This window comes from Cavia porcellus, unplaced genomic scaffold, assembly GCF_034190915.1.
Source record: "Cavia porcellus strain 051 isolate PalLab524CR breed Dunkin Hartley unplaced genomic scaffold, mCavPor4.1 scaffold_16, whole genome shotgun sequence".
Classification (NCBI taxonomy): domain Eukaryota; kingdom Metazoa; phylum Chordata; class Mammalia; order Rodentia; family Caviidae; genus Cavia; species Cavia porcellus.
Window position 1 is genome coordinate 33,764,785 of NW_026947499.1, and position 20,705 is coordinate 33,785,489.

A 20,705-nucleotide genomic window follows, 5' to 3' on the forward strand; every position below is an offset into this window, starting at 1 on the left:
GTGGGGTGGGGTGGGGTGGGATAGGGTAGGGTAGGGTAGGGTAGGGTAGGGTAGGGTAGGCCAGGCCAGGCCTGCCTTGCCGTGCAGTGCTGTGCCGTGCAGGCTTCGGCCTCTGGCTGCGGTGCAGCGGCGCAGTTGATTACGCGGTCTGTGGGCGGTCACGTGGCGGGCCGGTACGTGGAGCCGCCGCCGTCAGCTGACAGTCACGTGGTACGGACTGCTTGAGCTGCTTCCTGAACGCTGCGGATCCGGCGTTGCCGGCTCAGGCGCCTCAAGATGCGCGGTGGGCAAGTCGCGGAGCGGGCAGCGGTGCTCCAGTTCACAAACTGCCGCATCCTGCGCGGTGGCATGTTACTCAGGTGCGGGGGGCGGGGCTTGGGGCGGGGCAGGGAGGGCGGGGGGTCGGGCGGGCTTGCTGAGAACCTGCCGCTCCATTTTGTCTGCAGGGAGGACTTATGGGTGCGTGGGGGTCGTGTCCTGGATCCTGAAAAGCTGTTCTTTGAGGAGCGCCGAGTGGCCGATGAGCAGCGGGACTGTAGAGGCTGCATCTTGGCCCCGGGCTTCATCGACGTGCAGATGAACGGTGCGACCGGGCGGGCGGGGTCGGAGGAGCCAGGGAAAGAGGCGTGAGCAGCGTGAAACCCCTTCTTTTTTGTGGCCACAGGTGGATTTGGTGTTGACTTCTCCAGGGCCACGGAGGACGTGGGTTCAGGTGTCGCCCTGGTAGCCCAAAGGATCCTGTCCCACGGTGTCACCTCCTTCTGCCCCACCCTGGTCACTTCCCCACCCGAGGTTTACCATAAGGTGAGATCAGGCACATTTCCTCAGGCAAAGAGGTGCAGCCAGCCCCTTAACTTCCATTCCCTCCCCCTCACCGCACACTCTGGCAGATGAGTGGCCTCTTTTCCACTTAGTTCTGGCCCTGGCCCCGTCACCCCACCATGGGGTTTCTCTGTAAATTGTCCCTTCGTTCCCTTTACAGCTGGCTACACATTTATCTCTTAGCACATTCACCTGTCAGAGGCCCTTTCTACCCTGATTAGCCATCTCCCAGCCTCCTGGCCCAGGATCTATGAGGACTCTTGATTGCTATAACGGTTGTCTCTGGTGGGGCTCTTCCTACCTAATCTGCCTGTGGTGTACGACTCACTTAAACATGCCTTCTACAAAGAGATTGTCCTCAGTGCTGCAGTTACTCGCTGCTGAATCCCCACCCTTCTTCCTCGGTTAGAAGGAATTTTCTTGTTTGGTTTTCCTTCCAGTTTTAACTTGAGCTGATTCTGCCTGCATGTCTTTTGCAGAATCATTTTAATATAAGTTACATACATTATTCATGTTTACTGCATAATACTTCTTTCTTAAAAACGTGTATATTCTCTTAAGCAAACACAATTCATGAGTTGGGAAATTTTCACTGCTAGCCATAATGTAATGCATGCAGTCTGTTCCTGTTTTGTCAGTTGTCCCAGCTAGTTTTCCTTCCAAATATAGGATGCACTTAAGATCGGAGAGTGTGCGACTGCCCCTGGGTCCCTTTCTGGATGTATGAATGAATCAGAGAAAGGAGCTATGAGGGTCTCACTAGGCTGGCCTTGAGCTCACTTTGTAGTGCACACTGGTTTTGAACTTGGAATGATTCCCCCACCTCCTGAATACTGGGTTTACAGGCTTGTGCCACCACGCCCATCTTAGACTTCTTTTCTACCAGTTTCCCCAAACCTAAAGTGGGAATGATCAGTCTCAATCTCTTGTGATTGCGTGGTTGGTGTGACTTGGTGTATATTAAGCACTGAGTAAATATTAAGTAGAGATGTATTTCTAGAAATACCCCACAACTCAGCAAATTCAGAGACCAAACTCACTTTTTCCACTGCCAACAGGAGCCCAGTTCTGTAAGCTGTCTTTCCAAGCTCTGGGTCCTGCCAGCTGTTCCCTGATTTCACCTCTATGATGTTCCCTTCCTACCTGAAGAGCTTCTTTTTTTCTTACCAGGCACATTCCAGAGCTTCAAGTGTCCTTTCTCCTGTCCCCAAGCTCTATCTAGAAGGCTTTGTTTTCTTGATAGCCAACTGCTCCCATGCTGCCATTGCCTCCTCTTGTGTCTTGCTTCAGCAGCAAGTCTGCACACCGTGATGTAGATAACTGGCTTTTTTTTCCTTGAAGAAGGACCTTAGTGAATAGTGCTTGTGTTTTTTTACCTGGCTCCACTGCAGTCCAGTAGCTTAAAGACTTGACAAACCTTTCCTTGGAAGCCACGATGCCAACTGTTAATTGTAGAGATTGTAGAGGGCCTTAGATGTGAAATTGTAATACCTGTGTTATCTTAGAAATCACAGGACTCTTCCCCCACTTTGTGCCCTTCTTCCTCCAAGGTCCTTCACACACTGAATTGCCATTTTGCCAGAAGTTACTCAGGTCTTTCGTTACTAATATCTAGTTCATTGATACCACCACCTCTTTTTCTGGTGTGTCCTTTAGCTCTGTCCTTTGCTATTCTTCCAAGAAGCAAATCTGATGCCATTGTTTCTTGCTTCAAGGTGGTTACCTGCTGAGTTGAGATTAGGCACCTCCTTAGGGTGGCATCCAGGCCATGTCTCTGGTCCCACATGCCCTCCTTCCATGATTTTTTACCTTTCCAGATGTTTGTCTGCATTCTTTGTTTTTTACTTAGTGCTCTCTTACTTTCCCTTTCAAAACTCTATTCTAGGAAAATTCAGTCTTCTTGTTACTATGTTTAATCTATAATGAAATTCTTTGTCCATATAGCTTGTTGGGAAAGACCGAACACCTTTGCCTCAAACTAGGTCTCACACTAGGCTTCATCACTTATCACTTCCGACTCAACTCTTCTTCCTTTTTTTTTTTTTTGAGACAGGATTTCTTCACTCTGCAGTTAAGGCCTTGAACTCATTATGTAGTCCAGGACTTGCAGTGATGCTTCTGCTTTAGCGTTCTGAGTGTTGGAATTACTGATACACACCTTTTGGAATTTATCCCCACATATCTCACAAGTGTGCTGGCTTTCCTATTTTTTTTTGGTTTAGGACAGTATCTGTTACCTCCTGCCAAGAATGATGAGGATGAGAATTAGCCTTCTCTAATCTACTTCCAATTCCTTGTCCGTATCAAGTAGTTAAGGTAACTTTGTTTTTTATTTGGTACTAGAACTCAAACTCAGAACCTCGCGTTTGCCTGGTAGGAGCTGTGCTGCTGAGGTATATCCCCAGCCCAGTTACGAGTGGCTTTGATTGGATCTGTATTGCTCAGTCATTGAATCTGTATGAAGGAGGCCCTAGGTCAGTTATATTTTCTTACCTGCCAACTCTGCTCTCCTTGGAGTTAACATTCTTTGCTTGTTTTGGTTTTTTGTTTCTGTTTTTTTTCAGCTATTAACTTTACCTATAAGCTTCCTGCTAATTGTCTTGTCTCAGGCACTTTTCTTTTCTTTTTTGTTTTTTGAGTCAGTATCTCATTGTATAGTTAAGACTGGCCTTGAACTCATGGTGGTCCTCCTGCCATAACCTCCTAAACTCTCAGGCAATTTAGCTACAATGCAGACTCAGATTTGTCTTCCTGCTCTTCCCAGCACTAGTTATTCTTTCACCAGATTCCAGCTCTCCTGGGGAGTCCTGTTCTCTCACCTGGAGCTAGGCTGGGCTGGGGGCGATATCTCTTGGCCTTTACTGCTGGATGTCTCATGTCCTGTGTTTTCCTCTTAGCTGCTTTACAGCTTTCTTTTGTTGGAGCATATTCTTCATTAACTTCATTAACTTCTAGTGAAGAGTCGTGGGAGGGTAAATTTTTGAGATTGCAAAGTTTGAAAGTGACTGTTCTGTTGATCCCTGGCTTAGCTGGTTTAGAGTTTTAGGTGAGAGGTCATTTTTTCTTAATTTTGTGTGTCTGGAACTCATGGCTTTAAGCATGCTGTTTATACTTTACTACTGAAATAGATTCCTAGCCCAAGACTCTTGTACTCCACTCAACTGCATTTTAACTTTTTCTTTTTGAAACAGAATTTTGCTATGTTGTACAGGTTAGCCTTGAGTATCTGGGCTCACATCATATCAAGTAGCTAGGACTACAGTTTGTGTGATTTCTCCCTAGAATGTTAAGGGCAGTACCTAAGATAGTCTTTGAAGTTCCAGAGTAGCTGCTGAGAAGCCATTTGATCCCTGATCCTCTGTGGGTGATTGATTTTTCTCTCTGGAAGCTTACAGGGTCTGTTATTGTCCCTGGATCCGAGGTCTCAGAGGAGCATACTGTGGGAATGAGGAGGTGTTGACCCATCTGTTGTTTACTGAGCAGCCATGTCCAACTAGAAGCTCTGCTTTGAAGTTTTGCTTTTCTTGAATTATTTCCTTGGTGATTTATTATTTTTTTATTTTTATTTTTTTAAGACAGGGGCTCCTTATATAGTACAGGCTGGCCTTGAACTGTGTAGTCAAGGCTGGCCTCAAACTCATAGTGATCTTCCTGCCTCAGCCTCCTGAATGCTGGGATTACAGGTGTGTACCTCCATGCCTGGTTTCCTTGGTGACTTTTCTTCTGTTTCTGTATCATTTTATAGGAGTCACACTAATTCACTATTGGGTGGCCTGGCCACATTTATTTTTTCCTCGTCCTCCTCTTCTTTTTTTGGATTCTACTTTCTAGATATTTCCTCAGCTTTTATCTTCTAGTTCTCTTGGTTTGGTGCTTGCATGTTTTTAGTTTTAAAGAGCTTGTTTTATTGCCCCCCTGAATGGTTCTTTTTTCTGATGTCCTATTTTCACATCATGGATCCAAGACCTCTCATTGCCCTGAGAGTATTTGGGATGGTGGTTTGCTGTGTACTATGCTCTCGGCCTGCTTCTCCCTACCAAATCTTCTTGTGGGCTGCTTCCTTGCGTGTTGCCTGGGTAACTGTGCTCTGTTTGAAGGCTGGCACCAACAGGCTGCTGAGAGCATTTAGCCTTAGGGTAGTGGGGAGTTTCTTGAGGGGACACTTATAGGTCAGGATCACTGGGTCCTGACTTGGGCTTGTCACATTCCCTGGGAAATCTTACCATTCTGCCCCAAGGTAACAAGTGTGGCTGGCCTTTCACTTAATTACCTGGTTTTCTATTGTGATTTGATCTATGCCTGCCTAGAGGCCTTCTCTTGTTTGAGTATATTTGAAACAGGAGTTCCAGGGACCCAGCTCTACTCTAATGAAGTTTCTTAACTAGTTGCCTTCCCCTGTCCCCTCAGCCCATTTCTTCCAGTGCCAGGGGCCGTGGGACCTGAGCCAGTGGGGTTGTTTCTTACCTTGTAAGTCTGCCCAGATCTGTTCAATGTCTGATGTCTAGCTCCTAGAGTCTGACTGACCCTCCCTCATTCTCTTCATCCTGTAGGGTTTAAGATCTTAAAAGACCTTCACTTTTGTTTAGAGTGGGCGTTCCAAGGGAGGGCATAGTCAGACCACTATTCTTGTCCAGCTTTTCCAGAGCTACAGACTCTAAGAAACCACTATGGCTATGCTCATGCTGGAAGAAGTTACCTCTGGCTGGGTCGCCTGGTTCTTCAGCCCCTGAGACTGAGTATGAATGTCTCTCTCCTCCCTGTGCTATGAACATCTCTCTCCTCCCCATGCTGTGAACTTCATAATCACAGTGGCTGCTGAGTCCTGTTGCCTTCTGCACTGAGCTCTCCAACTTGCAGCCCCTGCCCCGGCCCTGCTATTCTTGTGAGCCCTGGCCTGCAACTAAAGGAAACCAGAGTCATTCTTTAGGGACTCTTCTTGACACATACACATTTTAACTTCTGCTGGACACAGGGCAGATTAGAGTTGCTGTGGATGCCCAAGCTCCTGTCTCTGACCTGGGAGTGTTTTCATGTCCTGGTCTTCAGGGCCACAATGTAGGCCACTCTGTGTCTCTGTTTTTGTAGTTTCTTTCCTGCTTGTGAACACTATGGGGTGGGGGGCATTGGCCATTTTATAATTCCTGAGTGGGTGGCCAGCTGAACTAGGCCAGGCCAAAACCCTGACCTCTGATCAGGGATCTCTGACCTTGGTTGGGCTGTGACCTCTGGGTGCCAGGCCACAGGGGCCAGGGCTTTAACAGTTGGTTCCTCCCAGGTCCTTCCTCAGATCCCTATGAAGAGTGGTGGTCCTCATGGGGCAGGGGTCCTCGGTGAGTGACTAACCATCTCCCCACCCCCATCCCTGGAGGCCCCTCCTTTTCTAGATACATAGTTGGGGAGGGAAAGTGGGCAGTGGTTAGGCTGTGGAGTGGTGGTGCTTATTGGAGTCATCCTCATCTCCTTCCCCTAGGAGTACACTTGGAGGGCCCGTTCATCAGCCCAGAAAAGCGGGGTGCACATCCCGAGGCCCACATCCGCTCTTTTGAGGTCAATGCCTTCCATGATTTGCTGGCTACCTATGGGTCCTTGGACAACGTCCGTATTGTGACGCTAGCCCCTGAGCTGGGCCGCAGCCATGAAGTGATCAAGGCACTAACAGCTCAGGACATCTGCGTGTCCCTAGGTAAGGGGGGTCATCTGAAGTGGCTGGGCCTGTTTCTGTCCTGGGTGGGTGCAGAGTCTGATTCGAAAGTCCCTCACACAGGGCACTCAGTGGCCCACCTGCAGGCTGCAGAGGAAGCAGTACAGAGTGGGGCCACCTTCATTACCCACCTCTTCAATGCCATGCTGCCTGTGAGTGCCACCCAATTTCCTGGGTAGGTGGGGATTCAGTGGATCCTACTGTCACTTAGTTGTTTTGTCCTGTGCTGCCCAGTTCCACCACCGTGACCCAGGCATCGTGGGGCTTCTGACCAGTGACCAACTACCCCCAGGCCAGTGCATCTTCTATGGGATGATCGCTGATGGCATACATACCAACCCTGCTGCCCTGAGGATTGCCCACCGGGCCCATCCCCAGGGTAAGCCTCTGGGGAGGTTGGGGCAGGTAGGATGTGACCAGCAAGGTTCTGAAGCACTTTCTTACCCAGGACTGGTACTTATCACTGATGCTGTCCCTGCGCTGGGCCTGGGCAATGGCCGTCACACCTTGGGACAGATGGAGGTGGAAGTGGATGGGCTGATGGCCTGCATTGCAGGTGAGTACCCACTGCACTCACAGAAGAATAGCCCCTTGGCCCTTCCATTCAGAGAGGCAAGAATCTGGTATTCTTTGCCTGGCTGACCCTCAGATGCATAGTCCCCTGAGCCTGGCTTCTTTGTTGTCAAGGCACCAAGACACTGTGTGGCAGCATAGCCCCAATGGATGTGTGTGTCCGACATTTTCTACAGGCCACAGGTCAGTGGGCCTGTACATGGGAGGGTATGTGGGGGGGCAGTAGCTAGAGGAGAAGTGGGGTGACAAGAGTTCTGCATTAACTTCCTCATTTGCCTTTTCAAGGGGGTTCCCAGGGTATGAAGTAGAACTGGGAATGTGGACAAGGCAGAGAGAAGGGTAGTGAGCAGCAGGTTACTCAAGCTGACATTGAGATTAATGAAGCCAAGATCCCAGATGGAAAAGGGGCTCTCACACTATCTGATAGAAGGTCCAGGGCTAGTGCTATTGGATGGCAGGACTCTGCAGGGTCAACATCAGTGGGCAGGAAGAGTGGGAAAGTGAGTGGGTAAGCTGTACAGGGACCTCCTGAGGGAAAAGCAGAGAGCAGGTATCTGACAAATGCTTGAGACTGGATGTCCTTCTGCAGGCTGGGGGAACATCAGGGTTCAAAGTGCTGTTTAGGGAGATGGGCTGGGAACAGGGCGTAGCAACAGCCGGGGGACTTCCCAGGAGTCAGAAGATGCTATGCCCTGGCTTTGTTTGGTAAGTGGGCAACAGGAAAGAAAGTGAAGTCACTTGGCTTCTTGGTTACAGGAACAAAGTGTGAGCCCCATGTGTGGCTGCTGGTGTGGTGGGCCTGGACATTGCTTCTTTACATATGGTGGGCTCTCCATGGGACCTAGGAAGTGGTTGAGGGTCCTGGGGACAGAGTGCTTTCTCAGGGAGGAGAGGGTCTTTGTATGGCCAGGAAGGTGAGTGATCTAGGGAAGAATAGTAAGCAGTATCCCGAAGCTGGGGGAGGTCCTTTTAATCTGCTTCAGAGACCAGGCCTGTCCCACTTTGACTCTGGGCCCTAAAACGGGACTCCGCTGTGCATGGGGCAGTGGCCATGGGCTATTGCCAAGCTGTGTACCTGATCAGGCTGCAGTGTGGAGGCGGCCCTGGAGGCTGCATCCCTGCATCCCGCCCAGCTGCTGGGGCTGGAGAAGAGGAAGGGGACTCTGGACTTTGGTGCTGATGCAGGTAAGGCCCCATTCAGATGAGTCCCATGCAGGGGCTGGGACAGGCCCAAGTTGATAGGTCTTCCCTAGATTTCAGCCATTTGGTGGCCACCACAGCCTCTACTGGTCCTCCCTTTCTTGTTTTCTAGTCTTTCTGGCATTCACGATAAGGCCAGGAGCTGAGCATAGTGGTGCTGCCTATAATCTCAGCACTTGAGAGGCAAAGGCAGGAGGATCGTTGCTAGTTCCAGGTCAGCCTGGGCTACATAGTGAGTTCAAGGCTAGCCTGAGATACATAGCCAGACACTGTCTCGGAAAAAGCAGGGGGATTGTCCCTTGTCCCTGACTATGAGGAGTTAAGGACCTTTGTCAGTGTTGTGAGAAGTCAGGATGTCCTGCATTAGTGTTATCCCTGGGCCTCAGTTTTCTCACCAGGCTTAATTGCCTGGGAGTGACTTCATTTGCAGGGTATAAGGTCCCTTCCCAACACCTCTCACCCTCTGGCTCTGCCCCAGACTTTGTGGTGCTCGACGACAGCCTCCATGTCCAGGCCACCTACATCTCAGGTGAGCTGGTGTGGCAGGCAGAGGAAGCCAGGCCATGACCTCAGACCTCGGCTGGAGAGGACGCCTGGCCAGCCCCAGCTGGACACTGATCGGGCGGGCATCTTCGGGAGCTGGTCTCCAGGGAACAAGTTGGGAGCCCCCATGCCAGATCGACATTCATAGACCAGAGCTAGCAGCCACCCTGGAGGTGATGGCTTGCATAAATGAGCAGCAGGATTTGCCTTGTCTCTGGGTTTTGCTTATACTTCATTTGGGGCATCGGGGGAAAGTGTTCATGGCTTGGGGCAAAAACAGTTGGATTCCTCAGGGGGTCTGTTAGGCCTAATTTGCCTGAAGCCACAGGAAAATCTTCAGAGCCAGGAGTGGTGGTGGACGCCTGTAATCCCAGCATTCAGGAGGCTGAGACAGGAAGGTTGCTGCAACTTTGAGACCAGCCTTGGCTACATAGTGAGTTTAAGGCCAGCCTGGACTACATAGTGATACCTTCTCTAAAAAGAAAAAAAAAAAAAAAAAAATCAAAAGGAAAATGTTAAGACTTGAGTGGAGGGAGGGGGAGATTCATCCCAGTGAGATAGGATAGATGGAAACCATTCATTGGTTGGCATGCTGCACAATGGGGCTATTTTTTTTTTTTTTTTTTGTCTTTTTCCTTTTTATCAGTACCAGGGATCGAACTCAAGACTGCCTGCTTGCAAGGCAGGCGCTTATGCCGCTGAGCTAAATCCCCAGCCCCCTCAAAGGGGCTATTGACTATGATGATAAGTAGCTTCAGAAGTTTGCTCACTGCCTCTGAGATGGCTGGGCAGGTTGAAAGCCCATGGCCTGATTCTGGGTTTGGGCACCTCTCCAGGAACTCTGCATTGCAGGAGGGAGTCCACAGTGGGTTTTGGATCCCAGGTCACCCAGGGCTGAGTGCAGGAGTCTGTGGCCTACGGGCCTGCAGCTTGGTCCTGGAATATCTGGACACTGCTTTCTAGATTGCCTGGCTTGCCTGCCCTTCAGTTACACCCTCTAGCACCCTTTTGGGTAATCTAGGTTCATTTTCTTTTGTTTTTTTTTTATCGGTACCAGGAATCGAACTCTCGACTGCGTGCTTGCAAGGCAGGTGCTTATGCTGCTGAGTTAAATCCCCAGCCCTAGGTTCATTTTCTTTGATGTTGTTTTTCAACAGTCCCTTCTCCTGACCTAATCTTTGCATGTGACAAGCTTGCCTCACGTGGTATTTGGTGGCTACTTTGTCTGGTGCTGCAGTCTCACAGTCTCACAATTGCCTCAGACCCTGAAACTCTGAATTTGCCCCCTGGAAGTAATGGCAGTTCTCCTGCTTCAACCTCCTGAGTACTGGGATTGTAGGTGTATGCCACCATGCCTGGTGCCATTATTGTCTTGGGCCGTGCACCCTAGGCTGGCTTCTCCCTACTTGGAGAGTATGAGCTGTCAGTTGGCAGATTTCACTGCTCTCTTGGATCTGATGATGGTTTTTGACATGAAGGTCAAATGCCAGATCTGAAAATGGTGTCTTAACACTCCCCTTTTGGGAATACAGTAAAATAGTTTTACCTATACAATATGGTAAAACTGTTTCTTGGTGCAGGAAATTGCTGACATGTCGCAGGACGTTTTGAAGGTGGCTCCCATCAAAGGAGATGTGTCCAGATCCAAAGCAATAAAAATGGTCTCTGATCTCATGTTTGAGGACTAATAGCATGAGAAGGGCAACTGTTGGGGAAGGGGTCATTCACAGGGGCACATGGGGATAGGTCTTGGCCCACATGCCTTTGAATATACACTGTCAGCCCAAGACAATAAGCATGGGGATTCCTGGGTCTGCCCATGGACTCATGCCTTCTGTGTGGCTGACAAGCCCCTATAGGGTGCCTGGTGCCAAAGACAGACACAAATGTGGGCCAGGCAGACCTCACTCCAGATGCTTAATGAGAGTTAACTCCACCTTTCTGCCAAAAACTCAGAGTGAGGTCCTATTTGTTATCCCGACTTTTAGTGCACTATCAGAGGAGCTGCCAGATGGGAGGTCAATAGCAGTGGGAAGTTGGTGCTGGGACTGAATTACATATCAATAAACTTTTACAAGCCCAGAGGCTCAGAGCTTGTATAGATGGGATGAAGACAGCCATGTGGATGGAAAGTGGTTGGCGTGGTTAGTGGCATGGTGGTATGGACAGGAGTCTGGAGCTATTGTGGGAGTGTGGATTTTATTTGAGGTGTAGGGCCAGTGCAGATGGGATTGTATTAGTTTTTAAAAATATAACAAATTCTGCTGAGTATGGTAGCACATGTGTTAATTCCAACACTTGACAGACTGGAAGGAGGAGGATCACCATAAGTCTGAGGCCAGCCTAGTTTACCTAGTGAGTTTAAGGCCAGCTTGGACTATACATTGAGATCTTATCTCAAAAAACCAAAAGTCAGTAAATTAAAGAAACACATTTTACAATCAACCATCTGTGAGTGTAGTGCTAGAGATGGACCCTAGGGCCTCACACATGCTAGGTAGTGCTCTACCACTGAGCTATATTCCTAGCCTCTGTGTGTGTGTATATATATATATTTTTTTTTTTTTGTACCTTCGATTGAACTCGACTTTGAGCTTGCCAGGCAGGCGCTTACACCACTGAACTAAATTCCCAGCCCCCTAGCCTGTTAAATTTTTTTAAAAATTAATTTATTTATTGGTACCAGGGATCAAACTCATGACCCCGCATTTTCCAAGCAGGCACTAACACAGCTGAACTAAATCCCCAGCCCTTATTTTTAAAAAAATTTTTAAATTTATTTATTTTTATCTTTTTGAGACAGGGTCTCGCTATTCTACCACACTCAGTTCAGGCTGGCCTTGAGCTCAGTTTGTAGCCTAGGCTGGTCTTGAACTGGCAATGATCCTCCTGCCTCAGCCTCCTGAGTGCTGGAAGTATAGGCGAGGTATGTAACACCATGCCCAGCTCTAACCAATTACTTTTGGAGACAAGGTCTTGCTGTGTAGTTCAGGTTGGCCTTGAACTGACTGTGGAACCCAGGCTGGTGTTGAGCTCCCAGTGATCATCCTGCCTCCGCCTCCTGAGTGCTGGGGTTACAGTGGTGCCCCACTATGCTCTGCCCCATTGCCAGCCTTTTAATATTTATTATCTGTATTTACTAGGATGGTGCTGAGACAATGTCTCTGGTCTTACTGTGTAGTCCAAGCTGGCCTTGAACTCACCAAATTAGCCCAGGCAGGCTTTGAACTTGGGATCCTGTCTCATCCTCCCTTTCCAGTAGCATGCTCACAATGCTCTGCAACCTGTCACACCATCCATTTGCTTGCAGGCACCTGGCAAGGTGGTCTATCTGGTATGGTGGTCTTCCTGGTGCTGCATCAGCTTGCGCATCACGTGGGCCGTCCTGTAAGCAGCGGTCACTCCGGTGTGCGGGGCGGACCTATGGGTAATTAAGATTCAAGCTTCTTGGAACTGACAACCCAGTCCGGTGCTTCCTCTTCTGTGAGCTCAGCTTCCCAGGCCTGTTGCTGAGGGTCATGTACTTGAGATCTGGCAGTGATTCGAGCGAGGAATGGCTGCGCCCCGGACCAGAGACATGTCTCCCGAGGATGGGAGTGTGCTTTTTATCTTTTGACCCAGCAGAAGTGCGTGGGAACTCTATTGTGTCCCAGTGTGTTCACTGTGGTCTTCCAGAGCTTTTTTTGCTCAGCATTTGTCTCTGGTGTGGTGGGGTCAGCGACCTCTCAGGTGAGGGCCTTCACCATGGCCCTCTGGACCTTGTCCTTCCCACTGATAGAACCTACCAGAGTTGTGTCCTGGTCTGTTTTTTTTGGCGGGGTGCATTGGGGATCGAACTCAAGGCAGGTGCTTATGCAGCTGAGCTAAATCCCCGATCCTGGTCTGTTTTACCACATGGGACTGCTCTTTTGGTTGTGCCACCAAGTTCTCTATTTAAATTGAGGGAGCAAGTAGAAAGCTTCCCAGGTGGGAATGCATGGGTCAGTCTCGTAATGAAAAGTGCTCAGAGTCCTCGAAAATGATTCCCACAGTGAAACACCCTCACCTACCACCTCCCCTCCACACAGCTAAGGATTTGCCTTGGGTCAGGGATGGGCCATTCTGGGGACCCAGACACTCTAGGTGAGTCTTCTTGACTCTGTGACTACTTTATTCTACATGAGCCCTGGAGACCAGAGAAGGCCCTTCTGTGTATTTTCTATTGCTGCTGTTAAAAGTAACCACAAACCTGGTGATTTAAAGTAGAAGTGTGGGACATGGTAGTGCACATCTGTAATCCCAGCACTCAAGAGGCTGAGGCAGGAGGATCATTGTGAGTTCGAGGCCAGCCTGGACTACATTAGAAGACCCTGTCTTTACTAAAAAAAAAGGTGGATATGGTGTCACATCCCAGCACTCCGGAGGCTGAGGCAGGAGGGTCACTTTGGAGTTCAACACCAGCCTGAGTTACATAGTGTGTTCCAGAACAGCCTGAATTACATAGCTTAAAAAAAAAAAGAAAAAAAGAACAGAAGTTAAAATAGCAGAAGTCAGGCTGGTATAACGGCATACTCCTGTAATCCCAGCACTCAGGAGGCTGAAGCAGGCAGATTGTTGCAACTTTGAGAATACTGTGGGTTACAAAGTGAGCCCAAGGCCAGCCTGAATCACATAGCAAGACTCTGTCTCAAAAAGAAAAAAAACAGCAGAAGTCCATGATTTATGGTTTTGGAGGTCCATGTCATAAATTAGTCTCAATAGGCTGATACCAAGGTGATGACAGATCTTCGTTTCTCTCTCAGCAAAGAGATAGGAATCTACTTTCTGGTCTGGTCTATTTCCTAGAGGCTGCTGGCTTCTTCCCTCCCAGTTGAATCATTACAACCATGCCTTTTCCTTTCTTGTTTTCCATTATTTGTGATCCTTGTGTCTATATTGCCTACCCCCATGCCAGAATCACCCTGGCTACCCTCTCTGTTTTAAGGTCACTTGAATAGCAACTTTTTCATAGAGGAATGGTGGCAAACCTATGGCACACATGCTGTCAGCACAGGAACCAAGTCATTTCAGCAGCCAAGTCTCAGATAACAGTTTTTTCTAAAAATCAGGTTTAATTTAGTGTTGGCACTTTGTGATGAGTAAGTTTTGAATTACAGTTTGGACATCCTGTTTTTAAAAGGTTTGTCATCCCTGTTATAGAGCATCACCGGTAGGGCGAATTAAACAGTGGATATGTTTGGTGAGGCTATTACTTTTTTTTTTTTTGTCTTTTTTCATTTTTATCAGTACCGGGGATCAAACTCATCACCCCCTGCTTACAAGGCAGGTGCTTATGCCGCTGAGCTAAATCCCCAGCCCCTGGGCTGTTATTCTTAACTTGAATGTCTTACCAAGACCCAGAGAAGAGTGCTCCTTTTAGGACTTAAGCAAGGAGGGGCTGGGGATTTAGCTTAGTAGCATAAGCGCCTGCCTTACAAGCATGCAGTTGTGAGTTTGATCCCTGGTACCAATATAAAAAAAAAAGTAAAAGAAGTATATATTGCATTTTTATCTTCAGTGGGTTAAAGTTCCTGTTTTCCTACATTCTTACTAACATTGAATGTTTTCAACCTTTGAGATTTTAACTAATTTTTTTCTCAACCCACTTTATAACTGGGAAGTTGAGGTTTGAGGAAGGTAGGTTAAGCTTGTATAAGATATCATGCAACTTTCTGCTTCCTGACTCTCAGATTTCTCACTTAGCGCTGTTTTTAGGGGTGGGAGGATGTTAGTTCACTCATGTGGCTTGGAAATCACTGGGTCACTTTGTCATCTCTCATCCATCTATGCATTGGCAGCTATGAGCAAATACATGTTGGGAGCTGTGAGTATAGTATCCAAGGACCAGGGGGTGGAGGCTGGGGTGTTTGAGAATCCCTCTCCTTTCATCTGTCCATATCCTCACTGGTCTTCATGCCTACCTATTTACCCTGGTGACCCCTTCTCTAGACCCTAGTTAGATACTGCTGGAGAGTCTATATTACAAAATAACTGGCTTCACCGCCTGACAAGCCCTTTGTTGGCTTCATAATTCAGTGTCCATTTTGGATTACCCCTCTGTTCTTGTTTCTCCCATCTCTGCCTATATGCTGCCTACTAGGCATGAATCCTGACCTGCCCTTGGCTAGCCATGTTAGCCAGTCTTGAAGCTAGTCCTCATGATGCTACTCCTGCTGATGGATATGGCAGATGTAATGGTTTACTTTTTTTTTTATTGTGTAGTTTTTAGTATATGTTTGCTATACATAATGATTGCATTTATTGTGGTAAGTTTGTACGTGTACATAACACATTTTAATTTTTTGTCCCCTCCTTTAATTCTTCCCTGCTCCCTCCAACTCTTGATCCCTTCCCGATTTTAAATAGCTCTGTTTTGATTTTTTGCTGATTGTCTCCCGTTTTCATTTTTCAGACAAGGTCTCCCTGTGTAGTTCAGGCTGGCCTTGAACTCACTATATAACCCAGGCTAGCCTGGAACTCACAGCAATCCTTTTGCTCCAGCCTCCAGAGTTCTGGGATTGCAAGTGTGCACCACCATACTTGGTTTTAATTCTTTTTTAAAATCCTCTTCTCCTCCATCTCTTGTTCCCCTTCTTGTCTAAAAAAAGTGGCTAGGTGTGGTGGCACATTCCTGTAATTCCAGCCCTCAGGAGGCTGAGGCAGGATGCTTGTCTTCACTATATAGCAAGACCCTGTCTCAAAAAAATAAAATAAAATAAAAAGATAATCTCCCTATTTCCTATTACCTATCCTTTATTTTTGTTCTTTATATTTTGGGGTTTGCATACAGGGAAATTCATGTGATATTTAAATTTGTGTGTCAAATTTATTTCATTTAATGTCTTGGTCTCCAGGTACATGGTTTATCTCTCCTGAAGTTAGGTTATAGAAGGCACCATGAGTGGTTGGGATGTGGTTCAGTGGTAGAATTCTTGCCTCGCACACCCATGACCCTGGGTTTGATCTTCACTACCACAAAAAATTAAAAATAAAAAAAGAATTTCCACATAGTTCTTCTTTTGGCTGGGGGTGGTGCATACACCTCAGGATGATCACCACCAGTTTGAGGCCAACTTGGGCTACATAAGCAAGTTTGAGGTAAGCCTGAACTACAGAGTGAGACTTTGTCTCAAATAAATAGACATCATGGCTTCCAGGTTTGTGTGATCTGTTTTCCCTCTGGTCACTTGCTGTGGTGAGAGCTGGTTGCTGCTCCATTGCTCTGGGAATTGCTTTTTGGAAGTAGCATCTCCCACCCCACCCAAGCCTTCAGATGTTTTAGCCCTGAGGAAGCCTGAACCAGACTACCCAATCTGGCCCCTACTTGGTTCCTGACTCGCAGAAATCATGAGATAATGTGTGTCTGCTGTTTGGGGGCAATTTGTTACAGAGCAATGGGAATAGAATACTTTGCTGGTGCATGAAGTCATGGAAGTGACATATGCCTATCGTCAGTGCACAAAGTTTCCTGTTTCCTATAAGAGATAGGACATGCCTCATATAGCCCGTGCTCTGTGCATGCCAGGGGTCTCCCACTCCTTTTTCCCCTCCATTGCTCTGCAATGCTTGGCCAACCCACTGCATCGTTGGCTATATGCCACCTTTCAACCACAGACGGACTGTAGGCCAGGAAGGAAGAGAGAAAAACGAGGGAACAGAGCCTCTCCTTTCAGCGTGGGAGCCAGACCATGTGAGACATCTCTCCCAAAGTCTTGTTGGCCTGGGAGGTGCAGCCAGACCCATGCCCTTCCTGGCCAGGCCTGGGTCTCTCCTGCTGGCTGCCGTCGGACTCCTAGAAGCCTAAAAGCTGACCTTCCTCATTCCCCTGTGCTTTTCCTATTCTCCCTCTGCTGCCAACTTACCACCTTCCCTGAGACTGTTGGCAGCATGTTCACCCACTGCTCTATGTGCTTCCCTGAACAGTATACAGTCTCCAAAAGTTTCTTCTCTCTCCTTTTCCGTTTCTCTGGGAATTCCTCAAGAACTGCAAATTGGTACAGTAATTTAGATTCTTACACAAGTGAGAGATCCTTAAAATTTCTAGGGAGAAGATAATGCTATTTATTTGTATGTTTATTTTTTGAAACAGGGTCTTGCTATGTAGTTCAGATCACCTTTGAACTCTCTACTGAGCCCAGGCTGGCTTTGAACTCGTAGTGATCTTCCTACTTCAGCCTTCTGCCTGAGTTCTGATATTATAAGGCATTTGCTACTATGCCTGGCTATCTGGTATATGTGTGTGTATGTGTCACATTTACCCAATCATGAGCATAGATTGGATTTTAAGTTTGTTTAGTCTTTTTTTTTTTTTTTCATAGTACCAGTGATTGAACCCCGGATCTCCTGCATATGAGGCAAGCACTCTACCACTCAATTATATCCTCACCAACTCCTCTTTTTATTAATTTTTATTTGCATTGATTTTTTTTCCTGGTACTGGGGGCCAAACTCATGATGTCACAGTTGCCGGGCAGGGGTTTATGCTGCTGAAATAAATCCCCAGCCCCTGCATCAATGTTTTAAAAGCCCAAGTAGTCTGGATGTGGTACTGTGCACCTGCAATCCCAGTTGCTCTGGAGGATCACAGGTACAAGTAGTATTTGAGGAAAGGATCACATATTCAAAGCCATACTGGGTGTAGTGGCATAGGCCTATAAACCCAGTACTCAGGAGATCAATACAATTTCTAGGCCAACTGGACTACATAGTGAGACCCTCTCAAAGCAAAACAAAACAAGTTCAAGGCCAGCCTAGGTAACTTAGCAACGTCCTGTCTAAAAATAAAAAGTAGGGATATAGCTCAATATAAAGGCCTTGGATTCAATCCTGTGGTGGGGGGGAGAGTACAAGAATGAGTAGATTTTAAAAAGCATATAATGAAAAGTAGCCGTTGGCTGATTTCTCTGAACTCACATCCTGCTTACTATGGGTTCAAATGTTTTTCTTATCTATGTCCATCATTCTAAATATCTTTATATCTCTTCATTTGTGTTGTTATCTATTATCTTTCTATTGAAGAGATGAGGATTCGGCTGTCAGACACTCAGACATACCCAAATCCCTGTCGCTTGTCCAGGCAGAGTATACTGATTACTCGTTGAATCAAAGTACTTGATCATAACTGTAAATGGCACTCAGCAGAAAGGAATAAAAGGAGGTATGGACTGTGATTGTGCTTGCTTTTTGTAGAGCTGTTTTTCTGGAGTTTTTGTTTGTCAGCTTCTCAGTTTAGCTTTCCGTGTGGTGAGAGTCTATCATTTTTTTCTGCATTTTTATGGAATTTGCTGGAAGGTTGCTCTGCTTGTTTCTGGATGCTCCTTGTAGCTGCTGCTTAGCCTGAGTTCTCACCATCCATTTAAACTTATGTCACCTTCCTGGGCACTCTTGTGACCTAATTTTCTTTCTGACCCACAGCATTTACTATCTTCTAATATGCCATAAGGTTTTTTTTTTTTTTTTTTGGACTAGGGATCGAACTCATGACCTTGTGTCTGCCAAGCAGGCACTTATGCCACTGAGCTAAACCTTGCCATGAGGTTTATTTATTTATTGTGCTTGTTCACTTTCTTCTACCCCTGCCAGTGTACTGACACTTCACAAGCTCAGAGGTTTTTGTCTTGTGCACTGTGAATTACCAGTGCACAGTGCAGGGCTTGGCACAGAGGAGGGGCTCAATGAATATTGGTTGAATGGACAAATCCTGGGACTTCTCTATACTCCTGTGAAGTCTTTCCTGCTTCCTGTTTCCAGATCTCATGTCCTCTGTTTGGTTTACTTTCTTATTTGATAGAGCATATTCTTCAATAACTTTCTGGGAACAATATGTAAAAGATATGTAGTATCTATAGCTATGTATATATTCAATGTCCAATATTTAGTGTACTAGTTGGCAAATTGATTCACATGTTAGATGGTAATGAATATTGAGTATCTTTCTCAAAAGTTTGTAATGAGAAATTAAGTCAAATAAAATGGTTAGCAATCTCTAAGGACAATTTTTCTTTTCTTTTTTTGGTGTTGGAGATTGAATCCAGGGCCTTCACACCTGGTATACGTCCCTAACCATTTTATATTTTGAGGCATAGTCTCACTAAGTTGGCCACACTAGGCTCAAACTTGCACTCTTCCTATCTCAGCCTCCCAGATGCTGGGATTAGAGGGCTGGGCTACCACCCCTGTCCTTAATAACTTGCACACTGCTTTTCCAAGACCAAAATAAATACAAAACAAGGGTTGTTGGGAGAAGGTTGAGTACAGTGGCTAAGGGCAGGACATGGCAGTTGGACAGGTCTGTTTTGAGATGTGTGCTTTTTGATCTAACTGTTTGACACAGCAACTAATTTTCTAAAGCCTTGGTTTCCTCAGGAAAAAGTGGGAGTGATTATGGCTCTTACTGCTTATGGGGCCCAAGAAATCACATGGGGATTATTGATGAAGGATACTATTAGACGTGTCTTCTTGGTGGTGAGAGTTGGTGCCCAAGAAGGGTGAAAGTGGAATACCCTTTCTGAAGAGAGGCAGGTATTTGGCAGCATGAATTACACTTTTTTTTGGGGGGGGGATCTTTTTTGTTTTTATCAGTATCAGGGGTCGAACCCATGACTGCCTGCTTGCAAGGCAGGCGCTTACACCGCTGAGCTAAACCCCCAGCCCCATGAATTACACTTTTAGATCACAACTCTATAGGCTTAGAATTTATTCTAGGGGAAGTGTGCCTAGATTTTTGCGCAGGACAAAAACAAAACAAAAAGCAGAACAAAATGGAAGAAATTGACCAAAACATGGTTCCAGAAACATTTATCCCATCCATAAATGAAATGTTCCTCCAGTGGAGTCTTTTGCAGCTCTTACTGCTGTGGAAGAAAGCAGTCAGTAACTTGAGACCTTCTCAGAGATGGGGTTATAGTTGCCTTCTTGTTCTTTTCTTTCTTGTGGTACTAGGGACTGAAAGTAGAACATTCACACTGAGATATATTCTGAGCCCTGTTTTATTTTTGCTTTGAGATAGTAAACTTGCCCAGGCTAGGATCAAACTTGCAGTCCTCTTGCGTCATCCGGTTAAAGTGCTGGGACTTACAGGTGTGTGCAACTACACCCAGCCTTTGTTACTGTTTTTTTTCTTTCTTTGGTGGTACTGGGGATTGAACTCACAACCTTGCACTTGCCAGGCAGGCATTATGCCACTGAGCTAAATCCCCAGCCTCTGTTACTGTTTTCTAAAGTCTTAAATGTAGAGAGGACTGACTGAAGCCTGAACAGTGGAGATGCTTTCTAGTCTGGGGATTTATGTACAGGCTTTGGCATGTAGATGTCTGGATCCCAGTCCTGGAACTCCCATTGGCCTCAGTTTCCTCATCTCAAAAGTGGGTCAACAACATCAGGGATGCTTGTTCAGAGTAAATGGGATTAGGCAGGCAAGAATTCTACCACTGAACCACCAATGCTAAATGAGATTACGAAGGAAAATCCTAAATTTTGAATAGATGTGTCTGTTATTGTTCAGTAATTTATCTGGTTTATGTAAGTTATGAATTAGTTTATCCACAAAAGTGTTTTTTGAGATGGGGCCACCTTCCTGATACAGCTTCTCAAATTACTGAGACTACAAGGGCATGTTACTGTATTTGGCTTTACATTTTTATTATTTTCATTTTCTCACAGTATGGGCATTAAACCCCAGAACTTTACACATGCTAGGCAAGTGTCTTACTACTGAGTTGCATTTAGCACTTTTTTTTTCTTTTTGATACAAGGTCTTTCTATGCAATTCAGGTTGAACTTGAGCTAGCTTCCAGCATTTTTCTGCTTTTTTTTTTTTTTTAAGACAGGGTCTCAATACATAGTTGAG

The 20,705-nt window shown here is 46.6% G+C and overlaps 2 protein-coding genes across 7 annotated transcripts in view; both read left to right on the forward strand.

The window, feature by feature from the left end:
- Window positions 1-176: 176 nt before the first annotated feature.
- Amdhd2 (amidohydrolase domain containing 2) lies at window positions 177-18,846 on the forward strand. Of its 6 annotated transcripts, XR_010039803.1 has the most exons (12): window positions 178-359; window positions 447-583; window positions 665-804; window positions 6,098-6,152; window positions 6,293-6,505; window positions 6,587-6,675; window positions 6,758-6,902; window positions 6,972-7,079; window positions 7,211-7,279; window positions 8,180-8,281; window positions 8,695-8,825; window positions 10,420-18,846. XR_010039803.1 is itself a non-coding variant. In XM_023560752.2 (11 exons), the coding sequence occupies exons 1-11, from the start codon at window positions 277-279 to the stop codon at window positions 8,712-8,714; spliced, it is 1,161 nt and encodes a 386-aa protein (XP_023416520.1). In that variant the 5' UTR covers window positions 178-276; the 3' UTR covers window positions 8,715-18,846. The 6 variants fall into 6 exon arrangements, 3 of the variants coding, with proteins under 3 accessions (XP_023416520.1, XP_012997136.1, XP_063082407.1); XR_010039804.1 differs by having other exon boundaries at window positions 177-359; window positions 8,080-8,281; window positions 8,695-18,846; XR_010039805.1 differs by lacking the exon at window positions 10,420-18,846 and having other exon boundaries at window positions 177-359; window positions 8,080-8,281; window positions 8,775-8,843.
- The window catches only part of Pdpk1 (3-phosphoinositide dependent protein kinase 1), a 103,171-nt gene continuing 89,445 nt past the window's right edge, over window positions 6,980-20,705 (forward strand). Inside the window, exon 1 of the mRNA XM_063226334.1 lies at window positions 6,980-7,079. The gene's annotated coding sequence lies outside the window, so the exon portion shown is untranslated. The remainder of the gene's footprint in view (window positions 7,080-20,705) is intronic.

Coding starts and splice junctions, on each gene's coding strand:
- Amdhd2 (XM_013141682.3), top strand. CDS start 277: ATGCGCGGTGGGCAAGTCGCGGAGCGGGCAGCGGTGCTCCAGTTCACA. Junction 6,506..6,586: donor GGACATCTGCGTGTCCCTAG/GTAAGGGGGGTC, acceptor TCCCTCACACAG/GGCACTCAGTGGCCCACCTG. Junction 7,280..8,179: donor ACATTTTCTACAGGCCACAG/GTCAGTGGGCCT, acceptor GTACCTGATCAG/GCTGCAGTGTGGAGGCGGCC.